General features: G+C 49.0%; 2 protein-coding genes across 2 annotated transcripts in view; both read right to left on the bottom strand.

The window, feature by feature from the left end:
* MPP1 (MAGUK p55 scaffold protein 1) overlaps nucleotides 1-6,590 on the bottom strand; it is a 56,015-nt gene extending 49,425 nt beyond the window's left edge. Inside the window, exon 1 of the mRNA XM_084638835.1 lies at nucleotides 6,139-6,590. Within this exon, the coding sequence (XP_084494961.1) occupies nucleotides 6,139-6,240 (102 nt within the window). The 5' untranslated portion in view covers nucleotides 6,241-6,590. The remainder of the gene's footprint in view (nucleotides 1-6,138) is intronic.
* A 3,480-nt stretch (nucleotides 6,591-10,070) lies between these two features.
* Nucleotides 10,071-19,318, bottom strand: part of F8 (coagulation factor VIII) — a 98,190-nt gene continuing 88,942 nt past the window's right edge. Inside the window, exons 26-27 of the mRNA XM_084638391.1 lie at nucleotides 16,754-16,883; nucleotides 10,071-10,187 (exon numbers count right to left, since the gene is read on the bottom strand). Coding sequence (XP_084494517.1) covers nucleotides 10,084-10,187; nucleotides 16,754-16,883 — 234 coding nt within the window. The 3' untranslated portion in view covers nucleotides 10,071-10,083. The remainder of the gene's footprint in view (nucleotides 10,188-16,753; nucleotides 16,884-19,318) is intronic.

Genomic DNA, 19,318 nt, shown 5'->3' on the forward strand with positions numbered 1-19,318 from the left:
GTTCAAACCCAGCCCAGGCCAGCGGAGGCTGGAAGCTGCTGCCAGGGGTGTTTTGTGGATCCCAGCCCAGGGCCACATGACCAAGCACCCTACAAACCAGCAATACCATTGGCACATCAGACCATAAGAACAACCACGCTGGGTCAGACCAATGGTCCATCTAGCCCAGTAACCTGTCTGCCGACAGCAGCCAATGCCAGGTGCTTCAGCGCGAATGAACAAAACAGGCAATCGAGTGATCCATCCCCTGTCATTCAGTCCCAGCTTCTGGCAGTCAGAGACTTAGGAACACCCAGACCAGAGCATGGGGCTGTGTCCCTGCCCATCCTAGCTAATAGCCATTGAGGGACCTATCCTCCACACATGCCCCCTTCACAGAAGCCCCAGCAGATGCCAAGGAACAAATGGGCAATGGAGACAGAACTCCCTCTTGCTGGAGCCCCCTGGCTCAGGGCTGAGGCATGCTGGCAGGGCAAGGCAGGTAGGGGAAGCCTGACCACTGTGCTTACCCTAGTGAATTAGGAAAGGCATTCTGTCTCCAGGGACCTCCTCTTGCCTTCTGCAGGATACAAATAATCCTCTTTGGGAGCCACTCAGATCCCAGGCAGGAGGAGGGTCCCCTGGGCTGCCAGCCTGGTACCTTTCTCCAACAAGAGACACAGCCCAACAGCCACTCATCCCAGAATCCCGGCCTCCACCTGGGACAGAGGGCAAGGGCAGAGCCCCAACACCAACCTCCACTCCCTCTAGCAGAGGACCACTGGACCAGCCCAGCCTCAAAAGCCTAGTGTCAAGAGCACGGGCTGCCCCCACCACCTGCTGTGACCAAGCAATTCACAATAGGACAACCCAGCCAGTCTCTCCTGCCCCTCCCCAACATCCCCGTGGCACCTACTATCTGTGGACAAAGACAGTAGAACCTCCCCACACCTTACCCTGCCATCTGGTTACTGATAACAAGGGGTTACTTGGAGGCATAGGACCCTTCCAAAGGGCCAGTGCTCCACAGCCATCTCCTGTGTCTGCATGTGACTGCAGCAGGAGGGCTTTGGCAGACTGGGACAGAGAGCTCGTGGTTTCACGGGTCGAGAGGTGGGAAGAGCACCTCGCTGCAATGCACGATCCAGTAGCTAGAGAGAGAAGAAGAGGTAGCATGGAGCCAGGAGAAACCATGGAGACCGCACCAATATGCCCACAGCAGTAAGCACAGGTGAAAGGGTTAAGCATCAGTGTACGAGGGGCCAAGGACCCACTCCCTTCACCACCAGTACTGGGATCCATCAGGGAGCCCATTGCAATTGAATTATTATTTAAAGCACTTTCAATTTAAAAAAGTGTTGCAATGAGGGCAAAACTGCCCATTTTGACCTTTTTGGAGCAGAACATTTTGATTTTCGTTTTCAAAATGACTTTTCATTGCAATTTCCTTTTATTCTGAAAAATAGTATGAAATTTTTAAAGATGCAAAATTGGAATGCTTTGATTTTGTCAAAACAAAACATTCTGATAGACTCAAAGTGATTTTTTTTTCAGCATTTCAGCTCACAAGGAATTTAGATTTTTGTTATTTTTATTTTCGATCCAGAAGAGAAGACATTTTGAAATCACGAAACTCCCCTTGACGTACCCAGTTTCTCCACAGCCATACCCAGCACCCAACCTCAGAACTTCTGGCCTAAGAGCTTTGACATTGGCTTAAGTGGAAGCAGGATGAGACCGTTGAATGCATTTGAGGTTGGATCTGTTATTAGCATTTTACAAAAAGAAAAGGAGTACCTGTGGCACCTTAGAGACGAACCAATTTATTTGCGCATAAGCTTTCGTGAGCTACAGCTCACTTCATCGGATGCATACTGTGGAAAGTGTAGAAGATCTTTTTATACACACACAAAGCATGAAAAAATACCTCCCCCCACCCCACTCTCCTGCTGGTGGGGTGGGGGGAGGTATTTTTTCATGCTTTGTGTGTGTATAAGAAGATCTTCTACACTTTCCACAGTATGCATCCGATGAAGTGAGCTGTAGCTCACGAAAGCTTATGCGCAAATAAATTGGTTAGTCTCTAAGGTGCCACAGGTACTCCTTTTCTTTTTGCGAATACAGACTAACACGGCTGTTACTCTGAAACTGTAAGGAGAGTGATCACTTAAGATGAGCTATTACCAGCAGGAGAGTGGGGTGGGGGGGGGAGAGAAAACCTTTTGTAGTGATAATCAAGGTGGGCCATTTCCAGCAGATAACAGGAACCTCTGAGGAGCAGTGGGGGGTGGGGAAAATAAACCAGGGGAAATAGTTTTACTTCGTGTAATGACACATCCATTCCCAGTCTCTATTCAAGCCTAAGTTAATTGTATCCAGTTTGCAAATTAATTCCAACTCAGCAGTCTCTCGTTGGAGTCTGTTTTTGAAGTCTTTTTGCTGTAATATTGCGACCTTTAGGTCTGAGATTGAGTGACCAGAGAGATTGAAGTGTTCTCCGACTGGTTTATGAATGTTATAATTCTTGACATCTGATTTGTGTCCATTTATTCTTCTACATAGAGACTGTCCAGTTTGACCAATGTACATGGCAGAGGGGCATTGCTGGCACATGATGGCATATATCACATTGGTAGATGTGCAGGTGAACGAGCCTCTGATAGTGTGGTTGATGTGATTAGGCCCTATGATGGTGTCCCCTGAATAGATATGTGGACACTGTTGGCAATGGGCTTTGTTGCAAGGATAGGTTCCTGGGTTAAAGGGTTAAAGACACTCTGATGCAGAACAGGGCATAAAAAGGAAAGACTGGGAGCAGACTCATAGTGGGTATAAACTGTCACAGCTCCAATGAAGTCTCTGAGGCCACAACAATTTATACCTGCTGTGGAGCTGGCTGTGGGATTCCAGACTGGTGAGATGGGGAGCAGGAAATGTGAAACCGTTTCTTTGGTTTGACTGAAGTACCAAAACCCCTCTTTCCATACAAGATCATTCAGCTTTCCTCATGATGCCAGATTTCAGCCACCAAAAAGAGAGAGAATCCAGAGTTCTGGATGAAAGCTCACATTTAACTCACTCATGATGGGTGGTTGTGTTTCTTTCTATTGCTTTATTGAACAACAGGGTGGGTTAAGGATAAAGTTTCAGTTTGGTCTCCAATTTCCTCCCTGCTTCTGTGGGTTTAAAAAGAGAAGCAGTCATTGCTCAACTGTGCGGCTTTACAGCCTGAAAGCTACACACCCTAAGAGTGCTGAGATTTCTGAGTATTTCTGGGGATAACGGGCCAGATCCTCAGCTGAGGTAAATTGTCATAGCTCCATTGACTGCACTGGAGATACCCCAATTTACACCAGCTGATAATGTGGCCCTGAAGCAGGAGGGCACACTGCAGATGTTTTCTTAACCAATGCCACTGCCATTCAGCCAGTGCTGTTGTGTGTAGGGTGACCAGACAGCAAATGTGAAAAATCAGGACCGGGGGTGGGGGGTAATACGAGTCTATATAAGAAAAAGACCCAAAAAATCGGGACTGTCCCTATAAAATTGGGACATCTGGTCACGCTAGTTGTGTGTGAAGCCTGCCACACAATAATCATTGTCTCAGGAGCAGGAATTAGGAGGCATGTGCAAGATTGGCCTGTCCCAGTTTCCCAGGGCTAAAATCCATTGCCACATCTCCTTCAGCCTGATGTGTGGACCTGCTTAACTGAGGTTGCTCAGCAGCTAAATCAGCTCATGTGACAGGCAGTTCCAGTTCAGACCAGCTACAACTTTGCAGCAAAAACAAGAAAGAGCCTCATTTTAGCCTGGAGCTGCAGCTTTCCTCCTCCCACTCAGCTACCCGTTCCCTACCCAGGGCAAAATGGCAAATCCTCTTCCAAACTAGCTTCACATGCCCCCCCCCTCCTCCCCCCGGGCCCCATTCCTATCCACCCAGAGAGGAGAAACACCCATGAAATGCTGTATTGTGATGACAACAGGGAAACAGAGCAGGACAGTTCATTACAGATTCAAATACAGCTGTCAGCCCCTCAGCTGTCCCCCAGCCCCACTCAGAGATCTAAGGGCAGTGAATACCATCTCCTTCCCTCACACCCTGCTTTTGCATCTGCAGCTCTCCCTACCCTCAGATTAGGGTTTCCTCACTGTACCCTGGGCTGGGGGCTCCAGAACCAATCAATGCTGCCCCCATGTCAGCCAGGGAGGTAGCGTAGGAGTAACATAGAGCGAGCACTCCCTCCCTCCCTGCTCCCAGATCTTCAGCCACAGCACCCCCCAGCTGTAACCCTGATCCCACTCACACCCGTTTTACACTGCTCTAATGCCACTGTCTTCAAGGGAGTCACTTCGGAGTCAAATCAGAGCAAGCAAGAGCAGGATGAGGGCCACAATCTCTGCCAGCCCCAGGGATGGAATGGGGTGGGGTGGCAAGTGAACTGAATTCCTAAACACCGATATCCTTGGTGTTGTGAAGAGCAGCTTCACTCAACCCTTCAGTGACCTCACAGAAAAGGCTACACATGCCCAAGGGCCAGAGACTGGAGTGAATAAGAACCCAGAGACTTTGCAATAAGCACCTCCCATCTGTGGATCTTGAACCAGGAGAGGGATCGTTATCCCCATTTTGCAGATGTAGACACTGAGAAATGGAGCGGTGCAGAGACTTGCCCAAATTCAGACTGGGAGACCCAGACCTCTTAGCTCCCCATGCCCCTGCTTTGCCAGCTGTAGGGAGCGAAGTGAAATGTGATTGGTGCTGTACCACAAATGTACATCAAACTGCTTGGTCACGTCAATTCTACCCTAGGGAACTTAGTAGCTAGTGCACCATCTACACACCTGATTCAGAACACAGTAGCTAAGGCCGAGATGCCTTCTGCTGTGGGGTCATTTGGGCTGGAACTGTAATAAATACATTGGCTTCTCCAGTACAATAAATTCCTATCTTGAAAAAGTCAGCCAGCCAGCACCACCAGCATCCAGTCCAAAGTGAAGGCAATGGAAGCACCAGCGAGGTTAACAAGCACTAGACATGCCCCACAGGGAAGCTGTTAGCGTCTTTGCCTGGTGACACCTTCAGCCTGCAGGGACCTGTGCTCTCTCCATGTCCTCTGCTCTCTCCATGATTTTTGCCTAAGGAGAATGCCAGAGCCCAGCCTACAAAGCTCAGGAGAGTCCCTGTTTGCAGGAGAAGCTGTGGAAAGTGGCATCTGCTTTATTTGTTCGGTCACTGCTGTTTGCTTTCCCTCACTATACTTCTGACTGGTGCTGCTCAGGGCATGCTGAAGTGCCATTGCACACAGCTCCTCTGCTGGGACACAGACGCTCTGGAATCTCAAGTCCCCACAAACCCACCCCTCTCATAGCAGACTGGGTCACACAAGGGAGCTAGGGGTGGCATAAAACCCTCCCTCTAAACCAGTGGTTCTCAATCTTTTGTACTGGTGACCCCTTTCACATAGCAAGCCACTGAATGCAACCCCCCTTATAAATTAAAAACACATTTTTATATATTTAACACTATTATAAATGCTGGAGATGAAGCGGGGTTTGGGGTGGAGGCTGACAGCTCAGGACCCCCCATTTAATAACCTCTCAACCCCCTCAGGGGTGTCGACACTCAGTTTGAGAACCCCTCCTCTAAACATCCCGGCAGTACAATTGGCCCATCTCCCCTCACTGTTCAATAAGTGCCCGCCCCTCTAGTAAATGGAGGAAATGTATGATGCTATAGGCTGAGGGTCCCCAACCCTTGGAAGGTACCCCCCATAACAGACTAAAATTATATCCAAAATAAGCATTTTAATTGCATCTTTCCTAAATAGGGGTTTGAACATTTGGGAGAGGGAAACATTTGTGGCAACTTCTACCGCCTTCCCAAAGGCCTTGGGATGAGGGGCACAGATCCTGTTGTGCCCAATTGCTTTGTGTACTGATCTCCCTCTCCCCCTTTGAAATAGTGTGTCCGGGTGAAGGAAGCCCCCAAACATAAAGTGTCCTGGGGCAATCACCCCGCACTGTATGAGACCTGGCTGCTAGCGGCCCTAGGCACTGTGCCCGGCTGCTTGCTCCCTGGCTGCCGCAGCACCCCGGGCCATGCTACCCTATTGCGGCTGCCTGCTGCTTTCCCTGCCCCCCGGGAAGCGACCCTCTTACCTCAGGCTTGGGCCGGCTCTGCAGCAGATGCTCCAGGTACAGGTCGGAGAGCGCCGTCCGCATGCTGTTCACACTGTGGCCCCGGCTCGACTTGAGGGTCATGCCGAGCTCTCTGTTGCCACCCGAGCCGCCTCCTTTGCGCAGCGGCCGCTCCCACGCCGACTCCAGCCACCTGAGCCGGTTCCCCTGGCTCCAGCAGAGCGGGCCGGCTCCCCGCTGCAGCAACGGCTCCAGGGCCGACTCCAGTCCGTGCGCAAGCTCCTGGGTACAGCCCCTGCCCTCCCCGGCCGCCTAGCGCCGGGACATTAATTCATTCGAGCCGACTGGTGCCTGTAAAGCTGCTGCGGGGGGCGGGCTCTGGGGCTGGCCGGGCGGCTGCGCTCCCTGCCTGCGGGTTCGGGGTACTGCAGCCAGCCGGGCAGCGTGCGGAGCCGAGTTGGCGGGGAAAGGAAGCGCCGGGCTGCAGGGAGCTGGCGAGCTGTCACTGTCACTCCCCCTCCCCGCCCTACAGGAGGAGTGTCCAGGCGGGGGAGGCCGCGGCCCCCGCTCCTGCTGCGGGCGGAGAGACAGACCCCAGGAACCCGGAGAGAGGCGGCTGGTAGGGGATGCCGCTCTTCCCGCGCAATGGCTCCCCTCCCTGCGCTCCTCCTCCGTGCCCCAGAGGGGAAGGAAAACAAACAAACGGGCAGGGAGAGGCAAATGGGGACGCACAGCTTCCCCCCACCCCCTAACAGCCATGCACCCCCTCCAATCCCAAACCCTTCTGCCCCGTCTCCCCCACCCCAAACAGCCATGCACCCCCTCCAATCCCCATCCCCTGCACCCCCAAACAATCATGCACCCCCTCCAATCCCCATTCCTCCAGCCCCATCTCCCTCATCCCCTGCACAGCCATGCACCCCCCAAGTCCCATCCACAAACCCACTGCTACTGCCCTCTATTCCCAGACATCCCTGCCCCTCTCCCATCCACATCCCCCCTCTAGTCTCACAAAATGCACCCTGAAATCCTTCCACCCTGCAGACATTCATTCATATCCCCAATCCCCCAGCTATTGCACCCGTAAATCCAACCACTGCCACCTGAATATTGCTCCTCCAAAACCCATGTGCCCCCAAGTCAGCCAGGTGCCCCCCACAAAAACCATCACCACAGCTCAGATAATATCTACTCCTCCAACATCCAATTCCCCAAAAATATCAATCCATCCATATCTCCAAATACCCCCCAAATCCAGTCATCTACCTTCACTCCCTCCCCGAGGGGAAGGAAGACACAAAACAGTCCCCAGCCCTGTGTGCCAGGGAAAGAAAGAAAATGATGGGGGGATGGGAGAAAGAGAGAGAGCTGGGGTAAGTGGGTGCTCCAGTGGGAGCAGGGAGACGGATGTACTGTGCAAGAGGGGATTAGATGGGGGCGGGGGGGGGAGGAGGAAGCAAGACAACAGTAAGTTACTTAGGCTGTGAGCTCCTTGGGGAAGGAACTGCCTCTGTGTTCATACAACCCCTTAATGCAGTGTGGTCCTGGGCTCGTGGTCCTGGGCTTGCCGCTACTACCTGGCCCTAGTCCCTCTGGCACTAAGCCCCAGGCTGTGCTCTGCTCTTTGGTGAATGACACTTGGATCTCTCTCGCTCCTTTGATGCAAAACCTGTGTGTTGGGCCTGCAGTCTCCCACTACATGTCTCATCAAATGGGAGGAGATCACGAGGTGAGATCAATCTAATAACCTGCCCAGAAATGTGAGGTCCCACTCCCTTGGGATATGCTTAGCTCACCCCCTACCGTGCTAAAACCTTTCCACAAGCAGCAGATATTTGGGTGCTCGCACTGACACATGAAGCACAGGGCCTGGGCAGCAGGAGTCCAGCTCACCCCTTGTGGGAGTGTCTAAACCCCTTGTCTGCAGCCACTTTTTGACTGCACTCCCAGCCCAGCCCCATCACTACTTTGGGTCGAATGAAATGTTTCATTAGGGTGTTTTAACCTTTTTTTTTTTTTAAACTGAAGTAAAATTCAAAATTCCATTTGTTTTGAATGGAAAAAATCAAAGCTTTTTATTCTGAAAATGTCAAAATGAGCCCTTCAATCTTTCTGGATTTTTTTTCACCAAAACAGTTGGGAAATTAGCCATGAATTTGTGAAATGTTTCCATAGATCCGAACCTGCATTTTCTGACTGGAAAAAAGTTTAGTTTGAAAATTTTTGCCCAGCACTAAATGAAAAAGCTACAGCCTCTGAAATGAGAGTCACAACGGTCTTACCATTTCAACCCTCAGGTTAAGAGACCCGAACAAAACAAGCCCACTGCTCTGTACCCTTCAGGCACGTGATATGGACATGCGTGATGTATGGCCATAGATAGGAATCAACTGTAAAACTGGAACGCAAAGTCTGAGGGTGTTGAGATTTGCCCGCCCATCCACAGACAGGCCCAGCCATGAGGTCTGGATGCTAAGCCCAGCTTTCCTGAAGTCTGGAGGTATTCAGATCTGGTGTTTTGGTTCACGCTCATCTCTAGATGCAAAGTCAGCAAGTCTGTGCTTGCACCATCTCCCTGCAAGCTGATAGGGCTTTCATGCCTCTTTGGTCACATGTGTCACCTTGCTCAATGCTGAGAGGCATTTGGTCCGGGAGAGTGGGAGTTGAATGGAGAGTAAGAAGACCTAGCTTCTATTCTCAGCCCTCCACTGACCTTGTGCAAGTCATTTCCCCCTGTTCCCGCTCCCACCCTTTGTCTGTTTTGTCTGCTTAGATAGTAGGAGACAGCTGATACCCTGAAGAGCTTACAGTGCCTAGTACAAGGAGACCTTGATTTTGGCTGGGACCTCTAGCTGCTAAAAGTCCCTCATATCACAGTGCAGCCTGCTTGGGAGGGACAAGCAGCAAGACTCAAAACTGCAGCCAGGAAGGTTTAATCCCATTTAAATGGCATCTTTTAAAAATAAATATTTTAAACAAGAATTAATCAAAGCTTTTGTATACAGTTTTGTAGGGCTCACAATCAGTGCCTTTGAGCAATGTGTGGCAAGAAACCCTCCCCTTTATGTAGCAGAGCCATGTCCCGACTGACAGAAGACAGATCTGTCAGTGTGCTTGCCCACAGATGAAGGCATGGACACGAGCAGGGTTTGAAGATCTACGTACTGGTAATGGCACCAGAGGAAGATGAGCTGACAAACCATTTTGCTCATTTAATGTGATCCCTATTAATAACAGACTATCAGAAAGTAGAAACTGAAGATCTATGGATTTATCTATACAGAGACCCTCAGAAAAATTAATCTGAATTAACTCAAGGTGTGAATTTAAAGTGGATTAGTTAAATCACATTAAACCCCTGTGTGGATGCTCTTATTCAGAATTAAAATGACCTTAATTCAGTTTAGTTTAATTCCCCTCAAGTGAATTAATTAACCTCAAGTGAATTAAGCTAAACTGAATTAAAGTCATTTTAATTCTGAATAAAAGCATCCACAGAGGGGCTTAATGCAATTTAACTAATCCACTTTAAACTTTTCTCAGGCCTGGTCTACACTTACAGTTGATGTCACCACAGGTCTCCACTCCTCTGACCGACAGAGCTAGGCCAACCTCAGTCCCAGTGTACATGCAGCTTCATTTGACATAGCTGCCCTTGTGTGGGGAGGTGGTGGTCTGACTCAGACTGAAAAAACCCTTCTCTTGGTGTAGGCTGTGTCTACACTGTGAAATTATACTGGCATAGGTACAGTGATGTAGCTATGCCAGTATAGTGTTCCTAGTGTAGACATACTTTCAGATTAGCTTTTCTAAGAGTTATTTGGAAATATGAAATTCAATGTGGGTGTTGGGAAAATGTTTTTCATTAAGATAAAACCACCACTGTGAAAAGGAAATAAGTAACAGCACAGGCTAATCTTCTATCTGTGGAACACAAACACCTAGAACTTCCTGGGGAGGCTTCCTTCAGTGGGGCCATGTGCACCTCGGCCCAACTGGCAGCTCGTCGCTGGACTGAGAGGACATAGACACGTCTGGAAGTTCCTCTGACTCTTCAGTCCAAAAGAACCCTGAGAAACCAAAGGAGAGAGGAGAAGAATGTAAGTCACCGAAGAAAGGAAACAGGGAGAAGAGGAGGAGGAGGAGGCAGGAAGGGGAAGGTAAATAAGGGTAATGAAGGGTAATGAAAATAAGACTCAATTTGCTGTAACTACAACTTTCTCCTGCTTGATGGAATAAGGCTTCTGGCCGTGGCATTTAAAAGCCAGAAAGTAGTGTGAGTTGTGGGGGGTGGGGACGAAGAAGAGAAGGCCTGTTCTAGGTGACTAGAACCATAAATCTCTCAGAGGATGAGCCAGGTCCGCAGCGGGGGCCACCGGTCACGCCTCCTGAATGGAATAAAGCAAGACTGCTTAAGGGACCAAGTGTAGGGCTTCTCCACAACAAGGCATCCAATGCCCTGGCTCTGCAAATGCTGTTTTTCAAAGAAAGAAAATTAATTGTTCTCCCTGCCCCAATCAAACCATCTCACTGGAAACATACTCCATAGAGAGTGGGGGGGATGCATTAGCCATTGCTGTTCTGTGTAGGTTCTTATATCACACTCCTCCCTGTAGTAGCTGAATACCTTGAGTAGCACATTCAGCAGGGTGACTAACACCTGGCACTTGGTGTTGATTCTCTCAGCCTCTTCCCAGGGGACGAAGTGTGTGCAGTGGAGTGTCTTGTTAGGGTGGGGTGGTTTGGGGGGGTGATGTATTTATGTTAGAGAGGCAGGTCAAAGAAGTTCCCCTTCCACTTGGAGCAGAAGGTAGGTGAGGAGTGTGACGGTGCCCCCCATAAGGCTTTATGGAAATATGCTTATGAATGTATATATGACATAACTAGAATATGTTTTATGCTACATAGCCCATGTAACGTATCTCTGTAAAGGTTATGATCTACTGAATCTATTAATCCTATTTGTATGCATGTATCATTTTTGTATTCAAAGTCATGAATATTGGGTGTGTACTGGCTTGATTTATAAGTAGCCTTTGGAAAGCATTTGGTCAGCTTCTTGAGAAAGGAATGTGCAAAATAAGTGCCCAATCAAGGAGCACTTAAGGGACAATGGATCTTGGAATGCTCCAATCCACATAAGAAGTCTACTTGAGGATGTTCAAGGTAGCATGTGACCCATGGCTGCTACCTGTAAGTTCTGAGTCATGCATGGACATGTGACTGGCCCATGTGACTCCAAAACTCCATTTTGTAGCTGGATTCTACACATGGAGAGGGAGGGGTGTCCACCCACAAGAGAGAGCCTATTTAAACCCCTGGGAAACCCCTCCATTTTGTCTTCAGCTTGCTCAAGAGATAGCCTCTCCACTCCCAAGGATACCTGAAAGAAACTGGAACGAAGGATAGTAACTACAGGGGGTGTGAGTGATTGCTGGACCCAGACTAGAAGGAGACTAGTCTGTAAAAGAAAGCTTACTGGAGTTCCTCTAAGGGTGAGGTTTTTATCTGTATTCAGTTTTCTTAGACATAGACTTGCGTGTTCTATTTTATTTTGCTTGGTAATTCACTTTGTTCTCTCTGTTACTATTTGGAACCACTTCAATCCTACTTTCTGTATTTTGTAAAATCACTTTTTACTTATTAATTAACCCAGAGTATGTATTACTACCTAGAGGGAAAGGGGGGGGGTAAACAGTTGTGCATATCTCTCTATCAGTGTTATAGAGGGCGAACAATTTATGAGTTTACCCTGTATAAGCTTTATACAGGGTAAAATTGATTTATTTGGGGTTTGGACCCCATTGGGAGTTGGGCATCTGAGTGTCAGACAGGAACATTTCTTTAGCTGCTTTCAGTTAAGTCTGTAGGTTTGGGGCACGTGGTTCAGACCCTGGGTCTGTGTTGGAACAGACTGGCATGTCTGGCTCAACAAGGCAGGGCACTGAAGTCCCAAGCTGGGAGGGCAGGGGCAACAGGGGTAGAAGTAGTCTTGGCACATCAGTTGGCAGCCCCAAGGGGGTTTCTGTGATCCAACCTGTCACAGTGGCATTGCGAACAGGATCTGTGTACAGCTGATTGCTTTGAGACACTGGTAGTGATTTTAAGTGAGTTTTAAATGTGGTGGCTGGAGAACAGACAAAATGGTTACTGGTTTGTTATTTTCTGTTTGCTTATTTCGCGTAAAGGAAATAGGGACAGAAAAGGAAGCAAAATAAATAAGAGTGAGGATCAGAAGAAGCTAGAACTGCACAGTTTGCAAATTACCCAGCAAGCCTGAACACAGGGTGCTGGGAAAGTCTCTGTTACCTAAGAAGCCCCTGAGCTGAGTACATCCCAGTTTCAATGAACTGCAGAGGGGGCGTGGCCCAGCACAAGAAAGCAGGAAAATGACTACCAGTGAAGCAGCTACTAAACTAGTGCTGGCTAGACTGGAAGCAGAAGAGAAGGTAAAGGACCAGGAGAGGCAACTGAACACAGAAAGGCTATGGAGGCAGAAACAGCCAGGGAGGAGGCTGCCCACAAGAGAGCTATGGAGGCCCAGAGGCATGAACTGGCTGTTATGGAGTTGAAGAGAAAAACCCTCCAGCTGCTGGCTCCACTTCCCCAAAAATCCACAAATGGGAGTGACTACGTCCACAGTATGATGAATCCAGCAATATTGCCGAATATTTCATCATCTTTGAGACTGTGCCCCCTCCATGCGATCCCTGAAGATCAAAAGGTGACCACTGTGGTTGCAAAATTGACTGGCAGAGCCCTGGACATATTCAATAAGATGCCTATTGATGATGCTTCAAACTATGGTAAATTTAAGGAACTGGTTTTGAAACAGTTTCAGGTTACACCTGAAACCTACAGGCTTAAATTCAGGAGTCTTAAGAGGGGATCTGGATTGAATAACGTGGCTTATGTAAATGAAATGAGAGATTTGGTAGATAAGTGGGTGAGGGGGGAAAGGCATTACAAGCTTAGAAGGAATGTGTGATTTGGTTACTCAGGAACAATTCCTAAATATGTGCAGTGATGATGTAAAACAGTATTTGTGGGACAAAGATGGGTGAATTAGCTGGGTTTGCAGACTCTTATGAGCAATCACAAGCTGCAATTAAACACAAACCACTGGCAGAGGGGTGCAGGGTTGGGGGAAAGCAGAATCACCGTTTTACGCCTGGGGAAAAGGAGGCTGGGTATTCACGTCCCCATTCCCCTGTTACTCGTCCCAAGACTCCTAGACAAGCAGAGGAGCCCAAGAGGTGTTACCATTGTAAGTCCACTGAGCACCTGAGGAATAAGTGTCCCTTGCTGAGTGGAAACAGGCAGCAAGTAACACATGAAGCTGCTGCTTCTAAGAGCCCAACTGCTGCCTCTTTCCACACAGGATTTATAAAGCTTGCTTCCACACAACCAAGCAGTGAGCATATGCGTGCTGGTAAACTGAATGGTAACAAGCTTCTTGGATTGAGGGACACAGGGGCCGAGATTTCTATGGTCAGGAGGGACCTGATCCAGGAGAAGGATTTATTGCCAGGGAAACTGGCAGAATTGGAGCTGGTAGGGGGTCACAAAGTCCTTGCCCCTTTAGCTAAAGTACACATGCAAACTAGGGATTTGCAGGCTGAGCTGACAGTTGCAACAGTGGCACACAATTCTGCACCGTTTCTACTGGGGAATGATTTCTTTAATGTGGTAGAATCTGTCCCAGGGTTGGTTAGCAGTGAGCAGGAATCTTGGCTAAAAGCCACGGGGCTGGGGGGGAAAGTCACATGGATTGCTGGGGATTAGGAGGGTGTCTCTTCAGTAGTAGTAAAGAATGCAGCTTTGGGGGCAGGGATGGTTGTGGACAGTTCCTGTAGCCCGGGAGCTCAAGGCAAGTTCCAGAGGGAGGGGCTGCACAAAGCCAGCTCCTGTCCCTTAATCATCTCCCCAGGGGAGGGGGATACACCACCTTGTAGCAGGGGGGCCACACCAGCCGCTGACTGCCAGGAAGTTGCAGGTCAGCAGGGGGCAGGGCCTGCACTGGGGTGCACAGAGACATGTCCTGAAGGTGGAGTTTGGGGTCCTAGTGACCGCTGCGGTGGGAACAGACCCCAAGGACTCTGTAGCCCGAAGCAAGCCCAACCTGAGTGAAAGGGGGGGAATTTTGCTGGCCAGTGAAGGGTCTGTCATAGCTGGTAGCTGTGAGTCCTTTTGGGGGACACAGGAATGGCTGACCGAGAGGGAAACCCAGATGGAAGGTGAAGGGGGGGTCGGAGAGTCTGCCCACCTTTTTTAGGGAGGATCTTTCCCAGGAGGAGGGTGAAGAATCTGTATTTAAAATGTCAGACCCCTCTCCTGTGGATCAGGTTTAAGGGAAGACTGGGGGTCAGATCTCTCGGAAGGGGGTGACCCCCCAGCTAACCTTTTGGGAACAGAAAGTGGGGTGCCCAAAGGAGTCTTACCAATCCAAAGCACCCCACTGAAAGATGTTGTTCTTGCTACGCTTGTAAGAGGTAAAACTGTCTTTTCAAGGCAGGAGGGAAAAAAATCTCTGTATGGGTGAAACTTCACAGGGAGTGGGGTCCAGCCCAGAGAAATTCCAGAGGGAGGGGCCGAGGGCAGGCGTAATTGCAGTGCACCCTTTCCTTGCCATAGCCTCAAACCCAGGCCTGAATTAAAAGCCTTCTTCAAAGAGACAGAAGAATCTGCATCAGAGTGCCTACCGGGGCACAAAGAAATGGGAAATGCAGTAGACACTAAATGAGGGCGAACAATTTATGAGTTTACCCTGTATAAGCTTTATACAGGGTAAAATGGATTTGTTTGGGCATCTGAGTGTTAAAGACAGGAACACTTCTTAAGCTGCTTTCAGTTTAAGCCTACAGATGTTAGGGGATGTGGTTCAGACCTGGGTCTGGGTTTGCAGCAGTCTAGCGGGTCTGGTACAAACCAGGCAGGGCACTGAAGTCCCAAGCTGGGAGGGCAGGGAAAGCAGAGGCAGAAGTAGTCTTGGCACGTCAATTGGCAGCCCCAAGGGGGTTTCTGTGATCCAACCCATCACAGGGAGGTCTGTGGTTCCTGGGGGAATTCATTCCACAGTCTGACCAGCCCCCCAAGAAAGCTCTCTCCCGCACAGATGAACTTAACCGTTGTTGAGAGTTCCATTGTGCCAGAGCTGTGGTTCTCATACTTATTTGATCACACCCCCCTTCTTTGAGTCTGTAGTCGTTTATGCCCCTCCCACAACACAAGTACATATACTGGTGCCCAGTTCTGAAGGCAGAGCGGATAGCAGCGATGGCTGGCTAGGCACCCAGCTCTGAAGGTAGCACCACCTCCAGCAGCAAGGCAGAAGTCAGGGTGACATGATATGGCATTGCTACCCTGACTTCTGTGCTGCTGCTGGTGGCGGCACTGCCTTCAAAGCCAGGCACCCGGCCAGCAGTCACCACTCTCCTAAAGCTTCTTTAGGTCCTGGGGTCGGTCCTGGGGCCGGTTTTGTTCAATATCTTCATAAATGATCTGGAGGATGGTGTGGATTGCACTCTCAGCAAATTTGCGGATGATACTAAACTGGGAGGAGTGGTAGATACGCTGGAGGGGAGGGATAGGATACAGAGGGACCTAGACAAATTGGAGGATTGGGCCAAAAGAAATCTGATGAGGTTCAATAAGTATAAGTGCAGGGTCCCGCACTTAGGACGGAAGAACCCAATGCACCGCTACAGACTAGGGGCCGAATGGCTAGGCAGCAGTTCTGCGGAAAAGGACCTAGGGGTGACAGTGGACGAGAAGCTGGATATGAGTCAGCAGTGTGCCCTTGTTGCCAAGAAGGCCAATGGCATTTTGGGATGTATAAGTAGGGGCATAGCGAGCAGATCGAGGGACGTGATCGTTCCCCTCTATTCGACATTGGTGAGGCCTCATCTGGAGTACTGTGTCCAGTTTTGGGCCCCACACTACAAGAAGGATGTGGATAAATTGGAGAGAGTCCAGCGAAGGGCAACAAAAATGATTAGGGGTCTAGAACACATGACTTATGAGGAGAGGCTGAGGGAGCTGGGATTGTTTAGTCTGCAGAAAAGAAGAATGAGGGGGGATTTGATAGCTGCTTTCAACTACCTGAAAGGGGGTTCCAAAGAGGATGGCTCTAGACTGTTCTCAATGGTAGCAGATGACAGAACGAGGAGTAATGGTCTCAAGTTGCAGTGGGGGAGGTTTAGATTGGCTATTAGGAAAAACTTTTTCACTAGGAGGGTGGTGAAACACTGGAATGCATTACCTAGGGAGGTGGTAGAATCTCCTTCCTTAGAGGTTTTTAAGGTCAGGCTTGACAAAGCCCTGGCTGGGATGATTTAACTGGGAATTGGTCCTGCTTCGAGCAGGGGGTTGGACTAGATGACCTTCTGGGGTCCCTTCCAACCCTGATATTCTATGATTCTCATGCCCTGCAGGGGGGCGTGCCCCCAGTCTGAGAACCTCTGTAGAGGAATGAAGCTGTCAACCATGTCAACCCAGAGCTCTAGACAAGAGGAAGCTAGTCTTTTCTTCCAAGAGAAGACTACCTGATTTTTATACAACCATCAGCCCTACAGTATTGGGGCACAGAGGGAGGATGTGTAATATGCCCTGAGCACGAGGCTATGCGCACACTTACGTGATGCAGCAGAGAAGGAGCATGATCCCCAAGGCAAAAGGGAAGGCATACAGAGCTGCCCGGGGGAAGGATCCACGGATGTGGGTCCAGAGATCATCCATGTAGTCTGCCAGCCAGGACCTGCGGACTCCTGCAGAGGTGACACATTCTAGTCAGCAAAAGGAGCAATGTGCTGGAGGGATAGAATAAAAAATCTGCTACAGGGATGTCCTTCGTTAAAAGCACCACAGGGGAAGAAGGTATGTGGCATCTGATCCTCTACATGCATTTCTGTCTGTGGGAGAGCCAATAAAGTATTACATTGGCGAGTCCCTGCTGCCTCCCCACATGCCCAGCCAGTTATATCGCCCACCTTGTCTCTCCATAGCCCAGAGAGTGAGGAATGGATAGCTCTGAGGACTGGTGATGGAATATAGCACCTGTCTGTGCTCCCAGTGAACACAGTTGACCTCCATGGGAACAGGATAGGGCCCAGGGCAATTTGCATCTCTAGGTTGCTTGTCTCAATGCAGACGAGGCTGGTAGTGCCCACCTGATGGCTTGTTAGTAGCCTACATGAAACAAGCTGGTTGCCTGGTAATATAAGAAGGTTCTAACTTGGTACAGTAGAACCTATAGACACATTCTCCTGACATCTGTGAAGCAATAGAGATCCAGATCCCGTGTGTCTTTTCTTGGCAGACTCCTGGGTCCCAGAGTCACATGAGGATTGGACCCTCGGCTGAACATAGATACTTGGGAGAAGGTGGGTTCTATCTCATTAGGTTTTTGGAACCTGAAAGGCAGGTTTGGGGAAAGCTGAAACAGCCTGAATAGCCTTCAGAAAGACTGGAACATCTCTAAGGGCTCATCTGCCTGGGGACACTCAGGAAAGTTAATTCAAATTAATTTTTAAAGTCAATGAGTTAAACTTCATTAAAACTCTCTCATTCAGAATTAACGTGGCTTTAATTTGGTTTAATTTAATTCTGTGAATTAAGCAAAATGGAATTAAAGTCACTTCAATTCTGAATGAGAGAGTCTACACAGGAATTTAATGCAGTTTAACTAATCCACTTTAAATCCACACCTTTAGGTAATTCAGATTAACTTTCCTGAGTGTTCCCATGTAGACAGACCCCAATATTAATTGTTAAATGTTTGAGTTTTCTGATAGTTATTTGAACAGAGACCAAGAGGACCCATTTTAACTGACCCAAGGAGTTTCAGTCTTAGTGAGATTTTTCATAAAAGTAGATTTAGAAAAGGACCAATAAATCAGAATTTATTCTGAAGCATGAATAGTATAATAATTCAGTTCCTGTTCCATTTGCCCCTGTTAAACACTATGAGCTATGTAGGATCAACTATTAGAACTAAGAATACACTTATCTCTTCACTTGCCTCACCTTTCTGTCCTTTGACATTGTAAGGCACAAGAGCTCGAGGAGGAGATAAGTCTAGTGTCAGTGCCCTCGATGCTTTGTATAAAAGTAAAAAATAATCTGCAATCAGAGAGACAACCCTGAACCCCGAGCCCTTCCTACAAAGGAAATGGAGGGTCATTTGGTGGCAGGGTAAACAAATCATATTCTGCCCTCTTGAAACATCCACGTACCCCTTTGGCACGGGAGCGGGGTGGAGGAACTAGCTATGACAGTTTCATCACACATCCCCCTCCCAGTTGGCACTAACCTTCCCCCTTGGCAGCAGTTTTAGCAGAGTGACCAAGAACTGAATGGGTCATGGTGACTGAACTCCTCTCTTGTCTCTAAAACTGGGTTCCTCCTAGGCCCAAGTTGGGGTACATAGCTAGGGCCAGTGCTGTAGATGCTCTTAGGGATACACAGAGAATTTTTAGGTTTCAGAGTAACAGCCGTGTTAGTCTGTATTCGCAAAAAGAAAAGGAGTACTTGTGGCACCTTAGAGACTAACCAATTTATTAGAGCTGTAGCTCACGAAAGCTCATGCTCAAATAAATTGGTTAGTCTCTAAGGTGCCACAAGTACTCCTTTTCTTTTAGAGAATTTATAGTTTCAGGGCTGCAAATCCTATCCATTTCTCCAGCACTGAACTGACTCCAAGGGAATAATAAGCCTCACATCCATCCTGTACCTCACCCTGCAGATTCCAGACACCGGGAGAGAGGTTTAAAAATATGTCATCTACGAGCATTACCAATGGATCTGGCAGTACCATTCTCTACTTCCACCCCATTGAGCTGGAGGCATGGGGCCTGTCTCTCTTTAGCTGCTGCTTTTGCTACTTACGTTGGATTTCCTGGCCTGGGTCTCCTCTCTCTCCCACAGCAAAGGGGTAAACTTTCCCCTTCTGCCAAGCCAGAAGTCTTCCTGGGACTGGTTTCTGGGCTCCCCACTCTCTGATCCTGAAGAGGTGCCTGCGTGGATGGGAGATGGCCTCAGGCTTGGAGGTGGGCTGGTAGCAGGAGGCAGAGGCAATCAGCCAGACCAGCAGAGGAAACACAGCCTTGTGCAACAGCAGTGCCATGGCTTCTTCCTGCCAGGGGACTTCTCACAGGGCTGGATTCTCCTCACCTGGTTCCACCTGGCCCCTCACATGCTTGCC

Source organism: Lepidochelys olivacea, assembly GCF_965140295.1.
Source record: "Lepidochelys olivacea isolate rLepOli2 genome assembly, chromosome: 9".
Lineage (NCBI taxonomy): Eukaryota > Metazoa > Chordata > Testudines > Cheloniidae > Lepidochelys > Lepidochelys olivacea.